Source organism: Naegleria gruberi (assembly GCF_000004985.1).
Source record: "Naegleria gruberi genomic scaffold NAEGRscaffold_3, whole genome shotgun sequence".
NCBI lineage: Eukaryota > Heterolobosea > Eutetramitea > Acrasida > Naegleriidae > Naegleria > Naegleria gruberi.
This window is the reverse complement of record NW_003163324.1, coordinates 135,894-155,625: the sequence shown is the minus strand read 5'-3', so window position 1 is coordinate 155,625 and position 19,732 is coordinate 135,894. Positions and strand designations below refer to the sequence as shown.

At 32.6% G+C, this 19,732-nt stretch overlaps 11 protein-coding genes, 1 non-coding gene and 1 pseudogene across 13 annotated transcripts; 6 read left to right on the top strand and 7 right to left on the bottom strand.

Moving 5' to 3' along the window:
- Positions 1-179: 179 nt before the first annotated feature.
- On the top strand, positions 180-4,928 carry NAEGRDRAFT_56698 (phospholipid-translocating P-type ATPase; the record flags this gene model as incomplete). The annotated part of the gene is made up of 3 exons (XM_002682373.1): positions 180-623; positions 1,026-1,243; positions 1,367-4,928. 3 exons carry the CDS (start codon positions 180-182, stop codon positions 4,902-4,904), a joined length of 4,200 nt encoding a protein of 1,399 aa, XP_002682419.1. The 3' UTR covers positions 4,905-4,928.
- Positions 4,929-5,134: 206 nt separating this feature from the next.
- Positions 5,135-5,833, bottom strand: NAEGRDRAFT_62207 (uncharacterized protein; the record flags this gene model as incomplete). Its single annotated transcript, XM_002682182.1, has 1 exon — positions 5,135-5,833. One exon carries the CDS (start codon positions 5,831-5,833, stop codon positions 5,135-5,137), a length of 699 nt encoding a protein of 232 aa, XP_002682228.1.
- A 459-nt stretch (positions 5,834-6,292) lies between these two features.
- On the bottom strand, positions 6,293-6,802 carry NAEGRDRAFT_62206 (uncharacterized protein; the record flags this gene model as incomplete). Its single annotated transcript, XM_002682181.1, has 1 exon — positions 6,293-6,802. The coding sequence occupies one exon, from the start codon at positions 6,800-6,802 to the stop codon at positions 6,293-6,295; it is 510 nt and encodes a 169-aa protein (XP_002682227.1).
- Positions 6,803-7,203: 401 nt separating this feature from the next.
- Positions 7,204-7,276, bottom strand: NAEGRDRAFT_t19. Its single transcript has one exon. It is a non-coding gene; the product is annotated as a tRNA-Ala (tRNA).
- A 263-nt stretch (positions 7,277-7,539) lies between these two features.
- Positions 7,540-8,877, bottom strand: NAEGRDRAFT_45643 (uncharacterized protein; the record flags this gene model as incomplete). The annotated part of the gene is made up of 1 exon (XM_002682180.1): positions 7,540-8,877. The coding sequence occupies one exon, from the start codon at positions 8,875-8,877 to the stop codon at positions 7,540-7,542; it is 1,338 nt and encodes a 445-aa protein (XP_002682226.1).
- Positions 8,878-9,350: 473 nt separating this feature from the next.
- On the top strand, positions 9,351-10,440 carry NAEGRDRAFT_34974 (uncharacterized protein; the record flags this gene model as incomplete). The annotated part of the gene is made up of 2 exons (XM_002682372.1): positions 9,351-9,385; positions 9,567-10,440. Exons 1-2 carry the CDS (start codon positions 9,357-9,359, stop codon positions 10,438-10,440), a joined length of 903 nt encoding a protein of 300 aa, XP_002682418.1. The 5' UTR covers positions 9,351-9,356.
- Positions 10,441-10,467: 27 nt separating this feature from the next.
- On the bottom strand, positions 10,468-11,367 carry NAEGRDRAFT_62204 (uncharacterized protein; the record flags this gene model as incomplete). The annotated part of the gene is made up of 3 exons (XM_002682179.1): positions 10,468-10,659; positions 10,801-11,061; positions 11,167-11,367. The coding sequence occupies 3 exons, from the start codon at positions 11,365-11,367 to the stop codon at positions 10,468-10,470; spliced, it is 654 nt and encodes a 217-aa protein (XP_002682225.1).
- Positions 11,368-11,660: 293 nt separating this feature from the next.
- Positions 11,661-13,757, top strand: NAEGRDRAFT_62203 (uncharacterized protein; the record flags this gene model as incomplete). The annotated part of the gene is made up of 3 exons (XM_002682371.1): positions 11,661-12,761; positions 12,812-12,880; positions 12,933-13,757. The coding sequence occupies 3 exons, from the start codon at positions 11,661-11,663 to the stop codon at positions 13,755-13,757; spliced, it is 1,995 nt and encodes a 664-aa protein (XP_002682417.1).
- A 328-nt stretch (positions 13,758-14,085) lies between these two features.
- NAEGRDRAFT_62202 (uncharacterized protein) lies at positions 14,086-14,409 on the bottom strand (the record flags this gene model as incomplete). The annotated part of the gene is made up of 1 exon (XM_002682178.1): positions 14,086-14,409. One exon carries the CDS (start codon positions 14,407-14,409, stop codon positions 14,086-14,088), a length of 324 nt encoding a protein of 107 aa, XP_002682224.1.
- A 378-nt stretch (positions 14,410-14,787) lies between these two features.
- NAEGRDRAFT_62201 (uncharacterized protein) lies at positions 14,788-15,486 on the top strand (the record flags this gene model as incomplete). The annotated part of the gene is made up of 1 exon (XM_002682370.1): positions 14,788-15,486. One exon carries the CDS (start codon positions 14,788-14,790, stop codon positions 15,484-15,486), a length of 699 nt encoding a protein of 232 aa, XP_002682416.1.
- Positions 15,487-15,537: 51 nt separating this feature from the next.
- On the top strand, positions 15,538-15,608 carry NAEGRDRAFT_t34 (annotated as a pseudogene). The gene has a single exon. The product of its transcript is annotated as a tRNA-OTHER (tRNA).
- Positions 15,609-16,464: 856 nt separating this feature from the next.
- NAEGRDRAFT_62200 (uncharacterized protein) lies at positions 16,465-17,067 on the bottom strand (the record flags this gene model as incomplete). The annotated part of the gene is made up of 1 exon (XM_002682177.1): positions 16,465-17,067. One exon carries the CDS (start codon positions 17,065-17,067, stop codon positions 16,465-16,467), a length of 603 nt encoding a protein of 200 aa, XP_002682223.1.
- Positions 17,068-17,323: 256 nt separating this feature from the next.
- NAEGRDRAFT_78012 (iron-sulfur cluster-binding protein, Rieske family) lies at positions 17,324-18,792 on the top strand (the record flags this gene model as incomplete). The annotated part of the gene is made up of 1 exon (XM_002682369.1): positions 17,324-18,792. One exon carries the CDS (start codon positions 17,324-17,326, stop codon positions 18,743-18,745), a length of 1,422 nt encoding a protein of 473 aa, XP_002682415.1. The 3' UTR covers positions 18,746-18,792.
- Positions 18,793-19,732: the final 940 nt, after the last annotated feature.

Sequence of the window (19,732 nt, the reverse complement as noted above, 5' to 3'; positions counted from 1 at the left end):
TAGTGATATAAATATTCGAACACAACATTAATATTAATTGAAAATTAATTTTCAAAAATTAGTTTCACTCAAATCAACCAATAAATAATACAATTTAATTTAATATTAAATTATACATTAAATTATTAATTCCAAGCACAACCCATTAATACCCAATTTTAGAAGTGAAATTAAAAAAAATGAATACAAATGGTGGAGGAACCATTCTCTCTCGAACATCAGTGGCAGCCAGTAAAGGAGGATGGAAATCATCCAACAATGACGATGATGAGAATAGTTATCCATCAACATTAACATCATCAACAATAAATAATAGTAAAACATTGGAAGATGATCGGGATGATGGAAAAGATCGTTCATCTACTATGAAAGAGGTGTCAAGTCCATCTTCATCATTATCAGGAGGAGAGATTGCCTATTATCAGGAAGAGGAAATTTCTAACAATGGCGATGAGTCAAATATTAATTATTCTGATGATTATGAACAAATACAACCATCGTCAGTACTTGTTATGGAGGAATTTGATTCGGAACAAAAAGGAAAACGAAGAATAATTTATGGAAATGTAGAATCACATTGTTTTGAGAGGGAACAGCTGATACATGAACATTATCATGATCAGGTAATTGCTCCCTCTGTAAATAATGGTAGAAGAAGAATTGTAAATTTTGCAAAATCATTTGCCAAGCAAAAAACAATGTTAATGTATATAACAAGTTTAATATGTTTAATAATTTATCAAGTCACAAATATTTTGGTTAATATTTGTGTAAAGAATGTAATTTATATAGTTGGATCTTTAATTTATTCGAGTTGTTCATGTAATGAATATTCACAAATTGTATTATTGGACGATAGGTCTTCGACTTCATCAGCAAATTCCAGCACTGGTCATGCAACAGCATCTGTATATAGAACAGCACTGGGAATGTTTCAAAGTAGAGCCATGTTCGAAAGGTTTTGGCAAGAATTAATTGATTACTTTTGGAAATTTATCTTTTCTGAACAATACCATTCTTTACAGGAATTGACTGAAGCCATTCAAATAAGGAAAGAATTTTCAAGAGAACGAAATTTTAATTATCCCAGATATTCTGACAATACAATTAGTAATACTAAGTATAGATGGTACAACTTCTTGTGGAAGAGTATTAGTGCTCAATTTTCATTAAGAATGAATCAGTACTTTTTGGCATTGGCCTGTCTTCAGTTTTGGAAAGCTGCCAGTCCAACTAATCCAATGTGAGTATAAGAGTTCAAAAAGTTAGAAACATTCTTAACATAATTTTAAAGTACGACGTGGATTCCCTTAATATTGGTCGTGACAGTCGGAGTAGCTAAGGAGCTAGTGGATGATTTGTTTAGATATCAGAAGGACTCTGAAATTAATAGCAAATTAGTGACAATTATCAGACATGGAAAAACTGAAACAATTCCTTCCTATCAACTACAAGCAGGAGATATTGTCTATCTGCAAGATGATGAACAGATTAGAGCTGATATGGTTCTCATTCATTCAAGCAATGTCCTGAAAAAAGAAGGCTTTTCCACAGTAACAGGTGGTATTGCCTGGGTGGAAACAAGTGCTCTCGATGGAGAATCTCACTACAAGGAGAAGAAATCTATTGGTGCAATCCAGAAACTTTTAACTACCTCCAGTGGTGAAAGTGAAGTATCAATGGTAAATGACTTTTCATGTATTATTGAATGTAATGCTCCTAATGCAGATTTGGATCATTTCAAAGGTGAAATAATCGTACCCTACAAGAATAGAATGGACAGGTTTTCAGTCACATCTAATAATTTACTATTACAAGGCACAACATTGAAAAGTACCGCATCTGCTTTGGCTGTAGTAATTTATACTGGAAATGAAACAAAAATTGGAATGAATAGAAAGGAAGTTGAAATGAAATGGACCAAGATGGATAACTTTATCAACCATGTAGTAGTTGGAATTTTTATTGTCCAGTTTTCTATTGGATTGGCCTTTGGATTAATTGGCAATTATCTCTATTTTAATAATGGAAAGAATATGTTTTATCTTAATACGGCCGTAGATTTTCAACATTCCAAGCTTGTCACTGGTTACTACATTCTTGATGTGCTTGAATATTTTGCTGAAAAGATATTGCCTTACCTAATCATACCTCTGAGATTTACCATGTTATGCTCTCTAATGATTCCACAATCTTTGAAAATCACGTCAGATGTAGCCAAGTACATTATCTCAATGTTTTTCATACCAAAAGATGACCTTTTATGTGATGCTCAGGGGAATAGAACTAGTGCATCCAATACTTCTGTAGCAGAGGACTTGGGTCAAATAGATTACATTTTCAGTGACAAGACAGGTACCCTAACAGAGAATTTATTGACACTCTCTAGAGTTATTGTTGATGGAAAGGTTGTTGATGCCTCAGTTTCTCATCATCCTACCAGCATAAATACTCACAAAATTGGTTTCCTCAATGAGCAATGTAATTTTACAGAGAGCACATTGTCCTTCCTGAGAAATTTGGCCCTTTGCCATACAGTTTATTGCGACAATTCAACAAGTGGATCCTTCTTGCCACATTACAGATCGAGCTCGCCCGAAGAGGATGCCTTTGTCAAATATGCAGCATATCAAGGAGTTGTTTTAAATTACAGAGATGAGGAAAGAATGATTTTGAGAATCCATTCAGATGCTAATAATTTTACTTTGGAGGAATATAATATATTGAAAGTAATTCACTTCACTTCAGATAGAAGAAGAATGTCCATAATTGTAAAAAGAATATCTGACGATCCAAACCAGTGTAAATATTATATTTTCTGTAAGGGAGCAGATGATGTTATTTGTGAGAGGATGAACAATCAAGCAAATGCTGAAATACTACAAGAAACCTTGAGTCACATTCAGAATCTTGCCTCGAAAGAAGGACTTAGAGTAATGCTTATGGCTGGTAAAGAGCTTGCTATGGAGGAAGTCACCACTTTCCTGGAAACAATTTCACAAATGGAAGAAGGAGAACAACAACCAATTGTCGATTCAATAGAGAAGGAGTTTCTGTTACATGGAGCCACTGCTATGGAAGATAAACTTCAAGAAGGAGTTGGTGAGTGTATTGATAGCTTGAGAGAGGCTGGAATCTCTATTTGGATGCTCACAGGTGACAAGATGGAAACAGCTGTACAAATTGCTCATGCCTGTCATCTGGTTCCTTCATTACATCAAGATTTAATCGATATATCCCATCTGAAAGGAAATTCCTTCTCCTCTGTTAGAGATTCTCTGAGAATAATTTCAGAAAAATACGATGAATTGGAATCTAATATTTTCAAATGTTTAGTATTTGAAGGAAGAGTATTGAATTTCATATTGGATGAACAAGAGTCAACAGATTTGGAGAATGTTTCAACTTTTTTAAAGCTTTGCAAATCAGTGAATGCATGTGTTAGCTGCAGAATGACTCCCAAATTGAAAGGAAAGATTGTCAGACTCATTAAATATCCGCTCTCCTCAGAAGATTCCAACAATAGACTTCAATCGCTCTCCTCTCCAATTTGTTTGGCTATTGGAGATGGTGGAAATGATTGTAACATGATTCTAGAGGCAGATGTTGGTATTGGTATCAGTTCGAGTGCCAAAATAGATCAAGAAACTCATCAAGAGGTCAATACAGAGTCAGAACATTTACAGGCTGTTAGAGCAGCTGATTTTGGCATTCCAAGATTTAGTATGTTGAAACGTCTCTTACTTGTGCATGGAAGAAACAGTTACAAGAGATTGGCTCTCATTTCACAGTACACCATGTACAAATCAGTTGTTTTGGCTGCATGCCAGCTTGTTTATAATTTACTTTTCACCTATTTCAGTGGAAATACTATTTTACAATCCCATTCTCTGGTTTTTTATAACATCCTTTATACTAGTGTTGTGCCATTTGCATTTTCTATGGGGGATGTGAGAATTGGAGATTTAATACGGTACATTACTCCAGCTTCACTTAAATTGGGAAGTGCTAATAATGGACATTCATTTGAAGTTTCTGATATGGCTCTAGAAAAGATTCCAGAGCTATACAGATCCTCCAGAAGAGGAGAAACCTTAACACAAACCAGCTTATTTTTATGGTTTTTGAATGCTGCCTATCAAGGTTTTATTATTGTATTATTCACTTGCTTTGGAATTGGTTATTATGGAGCCAATATTTTGAGTAGACCTCAAAATTTTCATGAAAATTCTCTAAATATTGAAATATCTAGATTTGGGAAATTTAAAAATGATTTGGAGCATATTAATAGTTTGATGATTTTTATTATTGTTTCTGTACAATATCTAACAGTTATGATAATGGAAAGGTGTAATCATGTAAAATTCCATCCTGGTATCACTCAAAAACCATCCCCTTCTTTACTAAATCTGAGATTATCAACTGTTATAATGGGATTAAGTATTTGTGTATTCCTTATTGTTAATAGCATGTCGTTTTTGGGAGGAAATTTGGGACATTTGGAAGGAAGATTGTGGAGAGTTTTCCTAGTATTGGGAGATTATTCATTGTTTTATTTGGTAGCTCTAATTGCTATTTCATTATGTATCTTACCAAGTTTATTGGTCATATGGGGAGTTAGAGATGCATCTTTCTTTTTATTATTGAAAAACCTCAAACATTTAATTGGTAATGGTTGTTCAACATATTCAACACTTTCAACCTCTGACTCAGATGAAGAAGAGTCACTTGATGAATCTGACAGACTTCTCCTTAGATATAATGTATCTGCATATATCAGACAGCGAGAAGAACAATTCTATTCAGCAACAGATGCCAACAGTATTGATTCTGAAAAATTAGACCAATTTTATGGAAAATTGAGAAAGTTGGTGCGATTATCGATGGGCTTATCAGAGCTTTAATAAAAACCAATTAATAAATTCCATCTTCAATAAGATTTGAATCCAAATCAATTCTATTTCAATTGTTATTTGCTAGTTTACAAAAACAACTTGTTCAAAGTTTGTAATACTTCTCAGATGTGTAATCAAATATTGTTTATTGTTCATTCCATTTTTTTACCAATCTACTGATCATAATATGTTCCATATTGATATAAGAATCTGTTCGCTTAATCAGTTCAATCTTTGAACTAATAACATATTTCCTTCTCCTTGTTACATATTTGACACTCCTTGTTATAAAGTTTAGTATTAATAATCATATCGAGAACAAAAGCACACTCAACGCCCAAAAAGTCTTTTGCAGAGAACGAATAACACTTATCTTCATAATTTTCTGGACCAGAGAATGCAGAATATAATAAGGCATCAGCAACAGCATTATTCTCAATCTTAAAGGTTGATCCTAAAAAAGGAAACTTATAGTGTGCAATATAATTAACAAGAGCTTCCTTAATACCTTCTTGAAGTGTATTGAAAGGTTCTGGTTCTGTTGGTGTTACGGTTGTGTAATTGCCAAAATATTTCTTTACCATAACATTACAAACATATTGTAAACATGTCTCAATTGATTTCTTGAATGCAATGACCAATTTTTTATCATTGTTACTTCTTTCATCTTTGATTTTTTCCAATTCTTCCAAAGCCAATGTAAATAATCTTCTTCTAAAATATTTAAAATCATTTTCATAAATGAATTGTTCTAAATTTCGTTGTTCCTTCTTGTTCATTCTAATGTGTTTTTGAAGGAATGAAAATAAATCTCTATCGGCAATTACTCCAAAGTCATAATAATTTTCAATCTTTGCTTTTGTTTTATCAACACGTGCTGATTGAATAAAAGTGTTGCCAAATTCTGCCGAAAAATTGGTTCCACAGAATAAAGACATGTGAAAGAAATTATTGTTTACAATAGCTTGTGTTAGGATTGTTAATAGACCTCCTTTCGTACCATTTAATCCTATTAAATGTGAAAGATTGGACGAATCTGTGAGTGAACTGTTTGTTGTTAGAGAGATATTCTAGAGAAATTTGAAAATTAATACATACAGTGAATAAACATTTGCTTCATCAATGACAGCTATGAATTTTTCAATTGGATTTTGAATTCCAAATAAGGTAGAATTATTATTTTAGGTTTGAATAATTTCTCCAATTAATACTTGAGAAATTTTAATTAAAATACTAGAAGGCGTGAATGTGTATTGAACATAAAACTTGGTAAACGCTTCACCACTTGCCCCAGTATTACCATTTAATTGCATGTTTGCCAAATATGGAAGTATTCCCCAAATAAAGTAAAACAAATGGATTTTCTCTTGCATTTTGAATTAATTTTAAAATATAAATCAATATTCAGTTGTTAAACCACTTGATGATTCAGCATGACTAGTGCAAGTTAAAATCATTCCTGGATTTTTAGATAGTAATCTAATGGTTGTCTTTCCACAACCAGATGGACCCAAAAACATTATGGAACTTCTATGTTTTTCTTCAAGTTTTTTAAATAATTCATCATCTTTTTCCATTTTGTAATGGAATTGAGAAAAGTAAGGTAGCTCTTGTTTGGCAAATTTGTCACCGTTTAAAGGTAATTCACATGATCTAAAGTTTTTACCAAAAGCAGGGTGTCCAAATTTAACACCTGAAGAAGGAATAGTTGTTGCATTCAGTAATTCTTGTTTAAAATTTGGCCAATCTTCAAACTTTAAGTTTTTAGTTGGGTTTTCTTTCAAGAGAGTTGAATTTGCTTCTCCGTATTGATCGACACATTTCTTCATGTCCTCCTCTGAACCGTCAGAGATCTGTTTTTGTTGTGATTTTATGATTAATTGGAGGAGAGTTTTAGGTCTTTCCATTGGTTTCACTATAACCCTTTCTACCCAATCAACAACTTTGCCAATTAAATTACGTGAAATATTTGGAAAGTACTTTAAGGCATTATCAATCACATAACTAATACCAAATGATTTATCATGTGATTCTAAAAGTCTGTTGACAATTGCTCTAATTGCAGTAGCTGTAAAACCAGCATTAAATAATTGTTTTGCTTCATCTTCAGTTAAACCAGCACCTCCATTCTCATCTTTAGAGCATAATATTAAGTAAATTGCTTCCCTGGTCCATTCTTTGTATTTGAGTGGATTTATTCGTGCTATTCTTTCTGAGGAATTATTTTCAGAAAGTAAAGAAGGAGATCTAGGAAGTTTCTTCTTTTTGCTGGAGAATTCAAAAAACTCCAAACTTTAAAAATACTGAGTGGAGATGCGGGGTATCGATCCCCGTACCTCTTCCATGCTAAAGAAGCGCTCTACCATGTGAGCTACATCCCCTTCACATTCATATTGAAAATTTGCTCATGGTATTAAGTATGAAAGTTTCATGTCTTATATTGGTCACTTATTTCAATAAAGCAGCAACTCTTTGAGTAGTGTCACACTTTAATTTCTAAAGATTTGATTCAATTCTCTCAATAATTCTTCCTTCTAGAAGAAAAAAATTAACCATTTCCTAATTTTAATTCATTTCTTCATCTTGATTATCATCTTTACTAACATTCATCCGTGAAATGAAACTGCAGAACTATCTATTGATCTCAACGATAGTAAAAAACTATTGGACGTTTCTTAAATCCCTTCTTCTTCTTTTTTTCATTTTCCTTGTTTCCTGTTGGTGTCTCAGTGGAATTTTCATCAATGAAAAAGGTTTCACTAGAAGTAAAGCCAACTTCCTTCAACAAATAATCGTGAAAGCTTGTTGGTCTGAATTTGATGTGTTTAAAGTTTTCCTGAATTTTAGAGTTGAGTTCTCTCTTTTTTGTGTAGCTTTTCCAGTGTTGAGGTTCTAAAATGAATATTCCTCCAGGCTTGAGTAGCTTGTGAATTTTGTGGAATAGGAATTTTACAGAATTATCTCCATAATTAAGGTGAACCCATTTTGTTACACTCAAGCAAGAAATGATATTAAATGTGGCCTGAGTCTTGTTTGTTGATTTTGAAATAATTTCCTGCATCTTTTCAATTGTTAAGTCAGAAATCTTTGTTTCTACAATTTCTTCTACGAAATTCTGCACCTTGAAATGTACCTTATCGATTAGAGTATTCATGTAGGATTTGTGGCAAATATTCACAGAATTGTCCAAATGTTCTTTCAATAATTTTCTATTATTTCTCCAGATGAAAATTTTCTCTTCCTTTTCCTCTGGAGTCTCTGCTCGATGTAAAGCCACATAAGTATGAACACTCATGCCAAGTTTGTCGTCCTCATCTTGATCCTTCTCTGTAGCATTGAATCTCTTCAAATTAATTAAATGATCCTTTGCTTTTCTAATTAGTACTGAATCAATATCGATTGCATTCATATTTTTCAAGGAAATTTCTTTCTCAGCCTTTACACCAAGTTGGGATTCATAAAAGTCAGCCATTTGCATTGAAAATAACCCTTGATTACATCCAATATCTAAACAATTGAGGTTAATTGGTGACTCCGTGGAATTTTTGAAGTAATTCGTTAAACAATTTGAAATTATTTCCAATCTTGGATCAATCAAGTGCCTATCTTCCTTTGGTTTGGCAGCATTCACATCATTGTACCTGTATGAATAATAATTCTTATAATTTCCAAAGCTAGAATCCTTGCTTGTTGAATTATTTTCAAACTTCCACTTCTTACTAGTCTTCTCAACGACTTCCGATTGTGTTTGTAATCCACTAATAACATCTCCTACTTGGCTCGAACTATCCTGAGTATTCAAAGATTGTTGTTGAGCACTTTGCTCAAACTCTTGAGTGGCAACAATTGGAAACTCTTCCGACGTCGATTCCAATGATTGTGTTTGTAATGAAATTACTCCTTCCTCCTCTTGGGTTGCCAACACGGAAACTTCTTCATCATGTTGTTCTTGTGGCAAATCTTCTTCATATTTTCTCTTCATTTTTTTTTTCAAATGCTTTTGAAGAATCAAACATTAATAGATATGTATGGTAATCATAAGAAGGTCAATTTCTTCGTTAGAGAACAAACTCCAATTGAATTAGCATTCATACAATTTGCAAATCTCATAGAAAAAATTGTAGAAATTAACCAAAAATTCATTAAGGGAATCATTAAGAGGATATATGATCAAGCCCAAGACTGCCAAATTTTCTACAGCTGTTTCCGAAACACAGGAAATCAAACCATTTTCTTTAGGTAAGAATAAATAATCACCATCATTAACCATTAATTTCAAGTTTTTATCACCTAACTTTTGACCATTCAATAATGAAAAATTCAAAAAGATAGAGTAGTAGTATTCGGAATAAATCAACAATTTCATGATCATTGATCAATAACAACAAATCTTGTTAACGTTAACAATAAGAATTTACAAATGATAATACTATTTATTAATAATTCTAAAAATACAAAAAAATGGACAATTATTGGGTTTCATCACAATAGTAAGTAGAAATCAAAAATTACATTATCGGAGGAGAAGTGTTTTTATTTTCTCGTGTGTGATGTATTGTTGATGTTCTACTATTGTGTTGAATATTTTGTTGGCCATCATCGTCATAACAAACAACATTATTGTATTATTAATATTATTATTATTACTATTGGAAATAATGACATGATTAGCAAATGGATACAAACACAATTATCTAAAAAACAACAGCAGCAAGCTTCTTCGAATCAACCACAAACATCCCTTCAGCAGCTTGATACATCCGATCCCGATGCACAATTTTCTCCCTTGGAAAAACAATTAATTTTGATGAGTACTATTAAAAATTTAAAAGATATTGGAAAGAAAGTGGGTGGCCATCTGAGAGTAGTTTCAACAGCAATGGTGTATTTTAAACGATTTTATTGTCAGAATAGTATTTCCGATTGTGATCCTGCCTTGCTGGGAGCTGCAGCATTGTTGTTGGCAAGTAAAATCGAAGAATGTCCACTCAATGCTAAGAATATACATCAAATATGTTTGGGGAAGGAAACACCATCATCACAAAATTATGATACAAAGGATGTTACCACACTTTTTCCTTACCCACTACAACAAATTTTGGAATGTGAATTATATTTAATGGAACAATTGAATTTTAATTTAACAGTTTTTCACTCTCATACTTCCCTCATGACCTATGTAAAGGATGCAGAACTTGATAAATCTCTGTATCAGATTTGTTGGAATATTGTGAATGATAGCTTCTATTCGGAGGTGGTTCTAAAATATCCACCCTATCTGGTGTCCCTGACATCCATTTACATGACTTCAATATTAAAGAACGATGAAGAAAATAATATCAACAAGGAAAAGGCCAGAAAGTGGTTCGATCAATTATATGTAGACATGAAAGTTATTGGTGATATAACGGAGGAAATACTAAACATGTACTCTATTTTAAGACGAATTAATGATACACAAACAGAAATTGGAAGAACATGTAGTGGTGCATTAGAAAAATTACAAAAGATGAGAAATACTTTCTTTTGGGGAAGTCATAATTGACTTTATTAAAACAACATAATGTACAATTTATTTAGCTTCTTGAGCAGCCTTTGGATTAAAAGTCAATCCAGTCATGTGGAATTCCTTCACATAAACAGACATGGCTTCAATCAATGTTTTCCATTGGTTGACATAGGCCTTGTGAACTTCAGCATCACTATTAGTCTTTGTTGAGGTCAAAACCTTCATTGTATAGAATGAAACTGCATTAACCATTTCCTAATATATTTTTCAGATATAAATCCAATATTCAACAAAATCATTCACATAAATAGATAGAATAGACCAAAGTGAAAAGTAAATTTGTGATGAATGAAAACCAAATATCAGATATTTGATGTTAAAATAATTAAAACATACCTTAACATAGGAAATAGTAGTATTGGTAGTTGGCCACAAAACAACCTTCAAACCTTCTTCAATGGCATATAAATGATTAACTTGAGTTGATTTGAAATTCTTGAAACGGAAATCAGCAGTTGTTTGCAAAGCTTGTCCAATTCCACTGTTTTGAAGAATTTGACCAATAGTTTCGTCATAATTACTTGATGGTTTACGATGAGTGGAAGCCAAAGCAATGACTTTACCTAATCCCTTGAATCCTTGTTCAACAGCATCTTTCTATAATATTTACAAAATAATAATACAATAGTATATTAACATTCGAATAATAACATGAAAATGTGATGAAGATTAAATATTGAACATTGAAAAGAAGAAACTAACCATTTGAGCAGTTTCACCTCCAATCTTTGTCATGGTTTCCAACAATGGAACAATATTATCATTGTAATATTCTTCATAGGCAACAACTTGAGGAGCAGCATCGCTTGATGATGAAGAACTACCACCAGAAGATGATTTTGGATTGATTTTTTGCAAGCGAGTTACACAGGTTTCTAAACGGGAGAGGATTGCTGATGACATTTTTTTTGATTTGTTTTTTTGATTTAAATTTTGGTGACATGTGAAAATTGATCGCCAAAATGATTTCTCTTATTAGTTGTCGACAATGGTTTTATAAGAAAGTTTTAGGAAGGCTTATTCTTGATAATCCTTTTCACTCAAGGTGTAATTTTTTCAAAATATCCCCTATAAGACACCTAATGCATTTATTCGAAAGTGCATGTCATGAATCTCTATAATCACCACAATCCAAACTAACTTTACAATATCAATTTCACAAGTGCATTCTTCACTTTCAAATCAATTAAAAAAAAATGTCTTCTCAAGGAATAACCACCGTCGAGCTAACACAATTTCAAGCTTGGCTTCAGGAGTGGAGTACCTCTCCAATGATTTTGAATTTTGTGGATGAACGATACTCACTCGATGGACACATCATTTGGAAGGAACAGGCACTTGAATTGATGGATAAATTATTTGGCAAAGTGGATGAAAGATTTGATGAGGAGGAAGCTTTGGAAAAGGCCAAATTAATTGATGAAATTCTGAAAACCTCTTCCGATCAAGATTCCTCCTCTAATAAGGATGAAGGAATAACCTCCTCACAAAAGACAATGATCGGAGCCATAGAAGAGAAGAAATTGGAGAGGATTGATTTACCCATGCTGGTTAGTTTGAGAGATCAACCCTTATCAAATAGTAATCCAAATCCAAGAAGTCAACAACAGGAAGATGGTGAAGAATATCAACAACAATTGATGAATAATAGTAATAATAATAATTCGGCCATGATGGAATTGGGTGCTGATCCATTGGTTAGATTTGATGATTATGAAGAACCAGAGTGGAATGAATCATCACAAGTTGAAGTTGATAGTATAATGGAAGAGGTTAAGGAAACAAATTCATTATTCAATGTCAATGCATTTCAACATGTGATGGATCCTAAATTGTTTTCACTTAGTAGAGGATATATTTATGAGGATTATGAAATGAAGTTTAATTATCCAAATGTTTATTTGAAACCAAATAGTGAGTGGGCTATCTTCCCATACCTTAAGAATATTATAAGGAGTTATATTCAGTTACCATATAAGGTGATTTGTAAGACAAAGAATTTTCAACAAGTAATGAGTGATGAGGGAATTCAATTGCCATTGTTTTATGGAAATAAGGAGCAATATCAGCATGAAATTCATACCTGTCACGAATCAGAGGAGAATGCTCTTTCTTATATGAATGACATAATGTGGAATAGAGTTTACCTTCCAGTTCTATTGAATGTTTGTAATTTGTGGAATGGTATTAGCTATCATCTCTTCCCTTGGAAGGCATTCTCACATTGTAAACAAGCCATTGTGTTTGATGTGAGTCTACCTTTTGTAAATACTAGTGTAAATATTGCAAGAACTAATGTAAGTTGTTTCAAGTGAATTCTACTTTAATTTGTTTCATTTAATGAAAGTATTATGGAAGGATATTTTCAGATGTGTACAATATCGTGTATAGATTGAAACAAGATAATTTCACTTCTGTAAGTTATTCACATTTTTCACAACATGTATTGATCTCAAATATTTGTTCAGCCAATTTTTCAAACTTGTGGCAATATATCTTCTAGAATTCTTGGAGCTTGTGCAGCTTCATGCTCAGATGACAAGGGGTTGAGACTGCACTCTACCATGAACAAGTATCAAATAGTTATTGTTCCAATGCTCAGTAAATCTTGTGATACCAATATATTGTATGAGAATGTGAGGAGCATGGAGAAGAAACTCAAATCATTTGGTTTTAGAGTTCATGCCGATATGAGATATGCAACCAAGAATGTGGAAAAGTTCTATCAGTGGGAGAGTAAAGGAGTTTCACTTGTAGTATCAATTGGAAAACAAGAGTTGGAAGGAAGTACCATTACAATCAAGGGAAGAAATAGTTTGAAGAAATCTACAATTCCTGCCAATGAAGTCAATTTCGAAATGATCAGTTCTCTACTAGATAAGGAAGATTCACATTTGAAGGAATCAATTTTGAATAGAGTGCAAATTGTAAAAGCTCAATCTATGGAAGAATTAATTTCAACCTTTAACGAAAAATTCAAACAAAACTTACAAAGCACAGATCCAAAGATGAGAAAAAAGCAACAAATGGAATACAATGCCAAGACAATTACTAATTCGCCATTCTGGCATGTTGTTGCTCCAATCCATATTAGTGAAGAGTTGTGGGATAGGATTCATGAAGTGGAAGAGGATTTTTACAAGAAAACAAATGCTGAATTTAGAGGATATTCAAAATTTTCAGAATTGTCTAACCAACATCTTGTGGATAGATTCCCTAAAATTGAGTCTGGGGATGTTTGTGTTATAACTGGTAAAGAACCAAATGCATGGCTTTTTATTAGCAGATATTAAAGAAATTGCATGTTAGTTGTGTGGCTTTTGTTCTACTTTATATGAGAGTATTTGAAGTAGTGATATTATACTTATTAAACCATGGATAGTTTCTCTTTGAATTGAAAGTTTTCATTAAATATTGTTGTGTCAATAAATAATCAATTCTTAAAATACATGTATGAATTTGAATTCAGTAGTGCTTGTAATGTTGTATTTCAAAATATTGTGCATGTGAATCCCTGTTCCGAAATTATCAATAGATGTTTTGTAGTTGACGAAATTCTAAACTTTATTCGAATGATGATGAATTTGCCAAAATGTTGATACTACTTTGTCAACGACCAAATTACAAATTATAACGTTGACAATGTTGGTAGCAAGAAACCTTGTAGTCTCCAGTACTTCCAGCACAATATCTAGCACAATCGAAAGATTGGGAATCACTCAAAGCAGAAATCAAACTAAGCAACTTATCAGTGCTTGGTTTCTTCAACTTTCTAATACCTGGGAACAATTTCTTGGCAATTTGACGATCAGAAGAATTTGGGTACAATCTACGAGCAATACTTCTCAAAAGTTGAGCTGGGGATTGTTCTTCTTGTTGTTGGGCACTAACGAGAGCAACCAAGACAACCAAAGCAAAGAGAATACAGAGAGTAATCTTATTCATTATTTAATGTTGTTGTTTTTTTTAACATACTGGACAGTTGACTGTTATCATTTGACATTATAAATGTTTGTTGAGGCATTTTTCAAAATCTCCAGTCGAGCACGGATTTTTAGCGCGTGTTGCACAACCATCAGCAACTATCCCAGAACTTCTGAATTGGTACTTTTTGATTGGCTCACAGTTTTATTGTAACAAATATTCAAAATTTAGGCGCCATTTTAAAATTGAATCTGATTTTACAACCATTACCATCAACTCTATTTTTCAACATTTAATTTTCATGATCAGAAATAGAATGACACTTAGAGAGAACCAAAGCAAAGTAGAGCATGAGAGTATTTGATTAATATTTTATTTAAAATTAAAAATATTAAAAAAATGATGGATTTTAGTGATCTGCTGGAACAATTTGATCAGATGCTCTATTCATCAAGTATCTATCGATTTTTATATTCAATCTATGATTATGTAGGGCGACCACAGAAAAAGTTTTTTGTCTTTTCCTTTTCTGGAGTATCTGCAGAAGGATATAAGGAAATTGCTAAACTGCTCTATGAATCAAATCACATCACAGATGAACATTCTCCGATAAAAGAAGAATCTCGAATCTATAAAACAGAATTTAAAAATTTCTTTATTGAAGATCGAGATGTTTCCAAATATACTCATATTAAATACTTGTATCCGAATTATATTAAAGGAGGAGATGCACTTGTGATTTGGATTAGAATTCATTCATTGTGGCCACAAACTGTTGAACAAGTATTCGATGGCTATATGTTTTCATTGAAAGACATGATAAAACGTGCAAAATGTGATGATAGTGTGGAAAGGCAAAATGATTATTTTTTCATTCCTCCTGAAAAGAAGAAGAATTTTCGACCTATTTTATTTGTTATTTATTCGGATCACAGAACCAATGACCATATAGTACGTGCATTGGAGGCTAAACAATTTGTGGAGAAGTTTATGGAGCAAGAATATGAGAAGGAGAATACGATGGTGGTGCTACATTCGGATAATGAGAGTAATTTGTATGAAGGATTGGAATGGATTTTCTGTAAAAAATCTGGTTAGTAAAACATCATTTTGAATAAAATTTGATGAGCCTTAGTACCTTAATAAGAAGCGTCGATGGTTTAGTGGTAGAATACGGCGTTGCCATCGCCGTGACCCGGGTTCAATTCATTTTGATAGTATGAATTATTGTGATTGTGCATGTTGTGTTTCTCAATTTGGGAATTTCATTTCCCGTTCTCCAACTCTTATGTAGGATTTTGCTTTTATTCTTGTTAATTCTGTTTATTTAAATTTCTGTGCGTCGACCAATTATCAACATACTAATACATGTATTAAAATCCGTTACCCGATGGTTAATATTCAATTTGTTAATTAAGTGGTATATGTGTCAATTTCCGTTACCCGATGGTTAATGTTCATTTTGCCCCCAGAATAATAGTGATGTTAATTTTGTAATTGATTCATCATGTAATATGTTAATTCAAAGTTTGTGAACATCATCAATGAATAAATAATAAATTTAATTTATTGTGTGATGACTCCCAATTAGGAAATTCCGTTTCCCTATACCCAATTATCAATATCTTTAATATTACATTATCAAAATTAATGTGTGAAATACATTTAAATAATAATAATTTAAAAAACATTGTATTAATTCAATTTCAAAATTGAATTCAATTTCCACATTAGGTAATTCCATAACCCGTTACCTAACTTCCAACTTTTATTTCCAACTTTCCAATATTTCCAACATTCAATGAAAGAACAACATTCAATTAAAAATTGAAGAACAACATTTGTTAATAATTCAACATGATGTTTCACATCATGAATTAAATATTATGAACAGAATTCAACATGATGTTTCACATCATGAATAATATTAAAATAAAACATTCATAATTTCATCATAAAATTAAAAGTTAAATGAATTCCAAAAAAGGAAATTTCAATTCCCGGTCGACGCATTCAAGAAGTAAATTTTTAGCTCTTAATTAGTAAGATTCGAAATAGTATTTAAAAATAGTAATCTTATTGAATATTAGGAATAGTCTTTGAAAAATCTTCCACAAATGCTTCTTGCTTGCTAGTCATTACTCCTCTACCATTTCTTCCTCTCTTCTGATTGACCAACTTGATTGACTCCTCAAATGTCATTTTCCATACTCTCACCAACAAACATGCCAGAATCATTCCAGTCCTAGAAAGTCCAGCCATGCAATGCACAACAATTCCCCTGTTCGAATCCACCTTTCTCACATATTCTACCAATTTTATCATTTCATTCATTAATTCCATATTAGGAACTCCATAATCATTAATAGGAAAATGAGCAATATTCAATTTTCCAACATTATAAGTAAATTCTTCACAATTTTCTATTTTTTGTAATTTTTTAGAAATTAAATTAAAATATTCTGAATGAGGTAATTGTTCAACAAAGGAAGCTACCCTCTCATTCACACAAATCACCAAACCAATGTGATGATGATTTAAATTTTTGTAATGTTCGGGAAGGGATGGAAATTTCATACCAGCCAATTCCGATTCTATAATCCATGAAAAGCCTGGAACTTCAAGCTCTTCTTCGTGATTGTTCATGGTAGTGGCAGCCGTGAGAAGGTTTTGAGACATTTTTTTTGTAGAGCTTGCTTGGGAAGTTGGAAGTTGATATTGTCAAGTGTTAAAGTTCAATATCAAGTTGAATTTCAAGGAACAATGAAGAGGGGTCAGAAGTTAATTATTTTTCATTGTAATGTACAGGATTTTACTGTTCCTTTTATAGATCTTATCGTAACTCCTCAACACATTGTAAAGTAGGACTTCCTATCGTTGTAAAGCAATGGCCGAGTGAAGGGATATAAGCTTTCAAAAACATTAAAAAAACAAAATGCAAGACGAAACTCTCTTCCATCAGTCACTTTCCAAAATTTATCAATCAATTGATGTGGAAAATATTACAAGCTTTAATAACATTTGCATATTGGGAGTTTCAATTATTGTGCTTGCAATTGTATGGAAATTATTAAAGAGTTTGATTTCGGAAGTTTACTCTTCATTCTTTCATCCTCTTGATAGATTCATTGATCTTGAACCTAAACTTTCCGAAATGAAACCATCCACCAGAACTTCCTTCTTGGCTTCCAAGAGTAGAAAGAGAATTGGTGACTTTCCACCAGTTTATCCAAATGGATGGTTCAAAATCTGCAATTCATGGGATCTTTCCCCTGGACAAGTAATCTACAAGAGCATGTTAGGTCTAGAACTAGCTGTCTATAGAGCTCAACATTCCAAAACAGTTCATGCTATCGATGCTTACTGTACTCATTTGGGAGCTAATCTGTCATTGGGAAGTGTCAATGGTGAATGTTTGACATGTCCATTTCATCATTGGTCATTCAATGGAGAGGGAAAATGTGTTTCCGTTGGTGATTCTCCACTTCCAATGCCAATTTTGAAAAAGAATGGTCAATTCAAAAGTGAGCTATCTGTTCAAGATTCAACTCTTGATATTGCAAAAAACAAGAGTGGAAAATTGGCTGAATCTTGTGAACAAGTGGAAGAGTGTGAACATAGAGATGGCATTCCATCACAAGCCCACACCAAGAGTTATACAATTATTGAAAGAAATGATAACGTCTATTTGTGGTTTGATGCAGAGGGTCGTGAACCTCATTGGCAACCACCATCAGTAAGACAAAATCTCTTCACACATGGAAAGATTGCTCATCACATCTATTGTCATATTCAGGAAATTCCAGAGAATGGACCAGATGCCAATCATTTAAATGTTGTCCATAGAGAAATGAGAAATACTTTTGGATTTGTGTGGAATATTTGGGGAGCCAAGTGGCAAAAAGGTGAAAAGAAGGAAGATTCCCATGTGGCTTACTTTCAAGTTCAACACGTTTCAACTGCCATGAATGATAGGTTGAAAATTCCATTCAGTGTTGTGGATGTAAAGGGAGGTCAATATGGACCTGGTTTGGTCATGTTTGAGTTTTCTACAATTTTAGGAAAGTTTGATCTCGTTCAGACCGTAACTCCAGTTGGCCCTCTTCATCAACATGTTGAACATGTTCTCTATGTTCCTTGGTATATTCCTAGATTCTTTGCCAAGTGGTTTTTAATCTTGATGACCTCCTTTGTGGAACAAGACATTCCAATTTGGAATACCAAAACCTATCTTCCAAAGCCAGTGTTGGTGAGAACTGATGGACCAATAGGTCAATTTAGAAGATGGTATTCGCAATTCTACTCTGAAAATAGTCCAACTTTGAAATCTCTATCCAAAAGATCTTTGGAATGGTAAATGTCAATTATTTTAATTTGTAAATAAAATCTGAATATCTGTTAATGAAATATTTTGTTGCAGGTTGTCATGGAATTCCACCTTCGTTTCTTCTATTATTTTCAAATTTTCCAAAATATTCGAAAGAAAGTCTATCACCTTTTCACTGTTTGTATCCAAGACATATTGAGGATCAGCTCCATATTTCAATAATAACTTGGTAGTTTCCTCATTTCTCACCAAACATGCATAATATAGGGCTGTATAAAACAATCTGCCACTCGATTCATTAACCTTAGCTCCCTTATCAAGTAAATATTTCACAATACTCAACTCTGCATCCATTTCCACTGCATGAGACAATGGGAAAATCTCATATTCAGTATTAAACATATCTTCTGACATGACATAACAACTTTGATTCACATCAAACTTTTCATAATACAATTTAACAATATCCAAATTCGTAATTCCCAAATAGATTGGAGAAATAAACTTTACCAAATCGACTTGAGATCTATAGGGAGTATCCATACGTGGGAGAACGAATTTAACCACATCCACACTCGAATGTTCACAAGCCTCCATAAGAACATCAAGAAGGAAAACAATATCTTTGATTGGACGAATTTCAGTAGTTTCCAACAATCTCCATTCATTGAATATTAATTCAACCAAGTCTGAATAATTGTTTTGGGCAGCAATTTTACCAAACTCTTTGAAATCATCTTCATCAAGGCTTTTTTTAAATTGATCATCATGATGAAATATTTCGGAAACTCTGGCAATGTCTCCCTGTTTTAATAGGAGAAGGAAATTTGATAGGTTTTCTTTTTGAGTTTTTGTTGTTGTTTGTTGGATGTTTTTTGTTTCTTTACTTTCTATCATTTTTTTGTATTTTTAATTAAAAATTAGAAAACAATTATTAGCAAGATAGAAATTATTTGTATCTGCAACCTTAACATCTCATCACCAATACATGATTATTTGCTCTCCGTGGTAATGGTG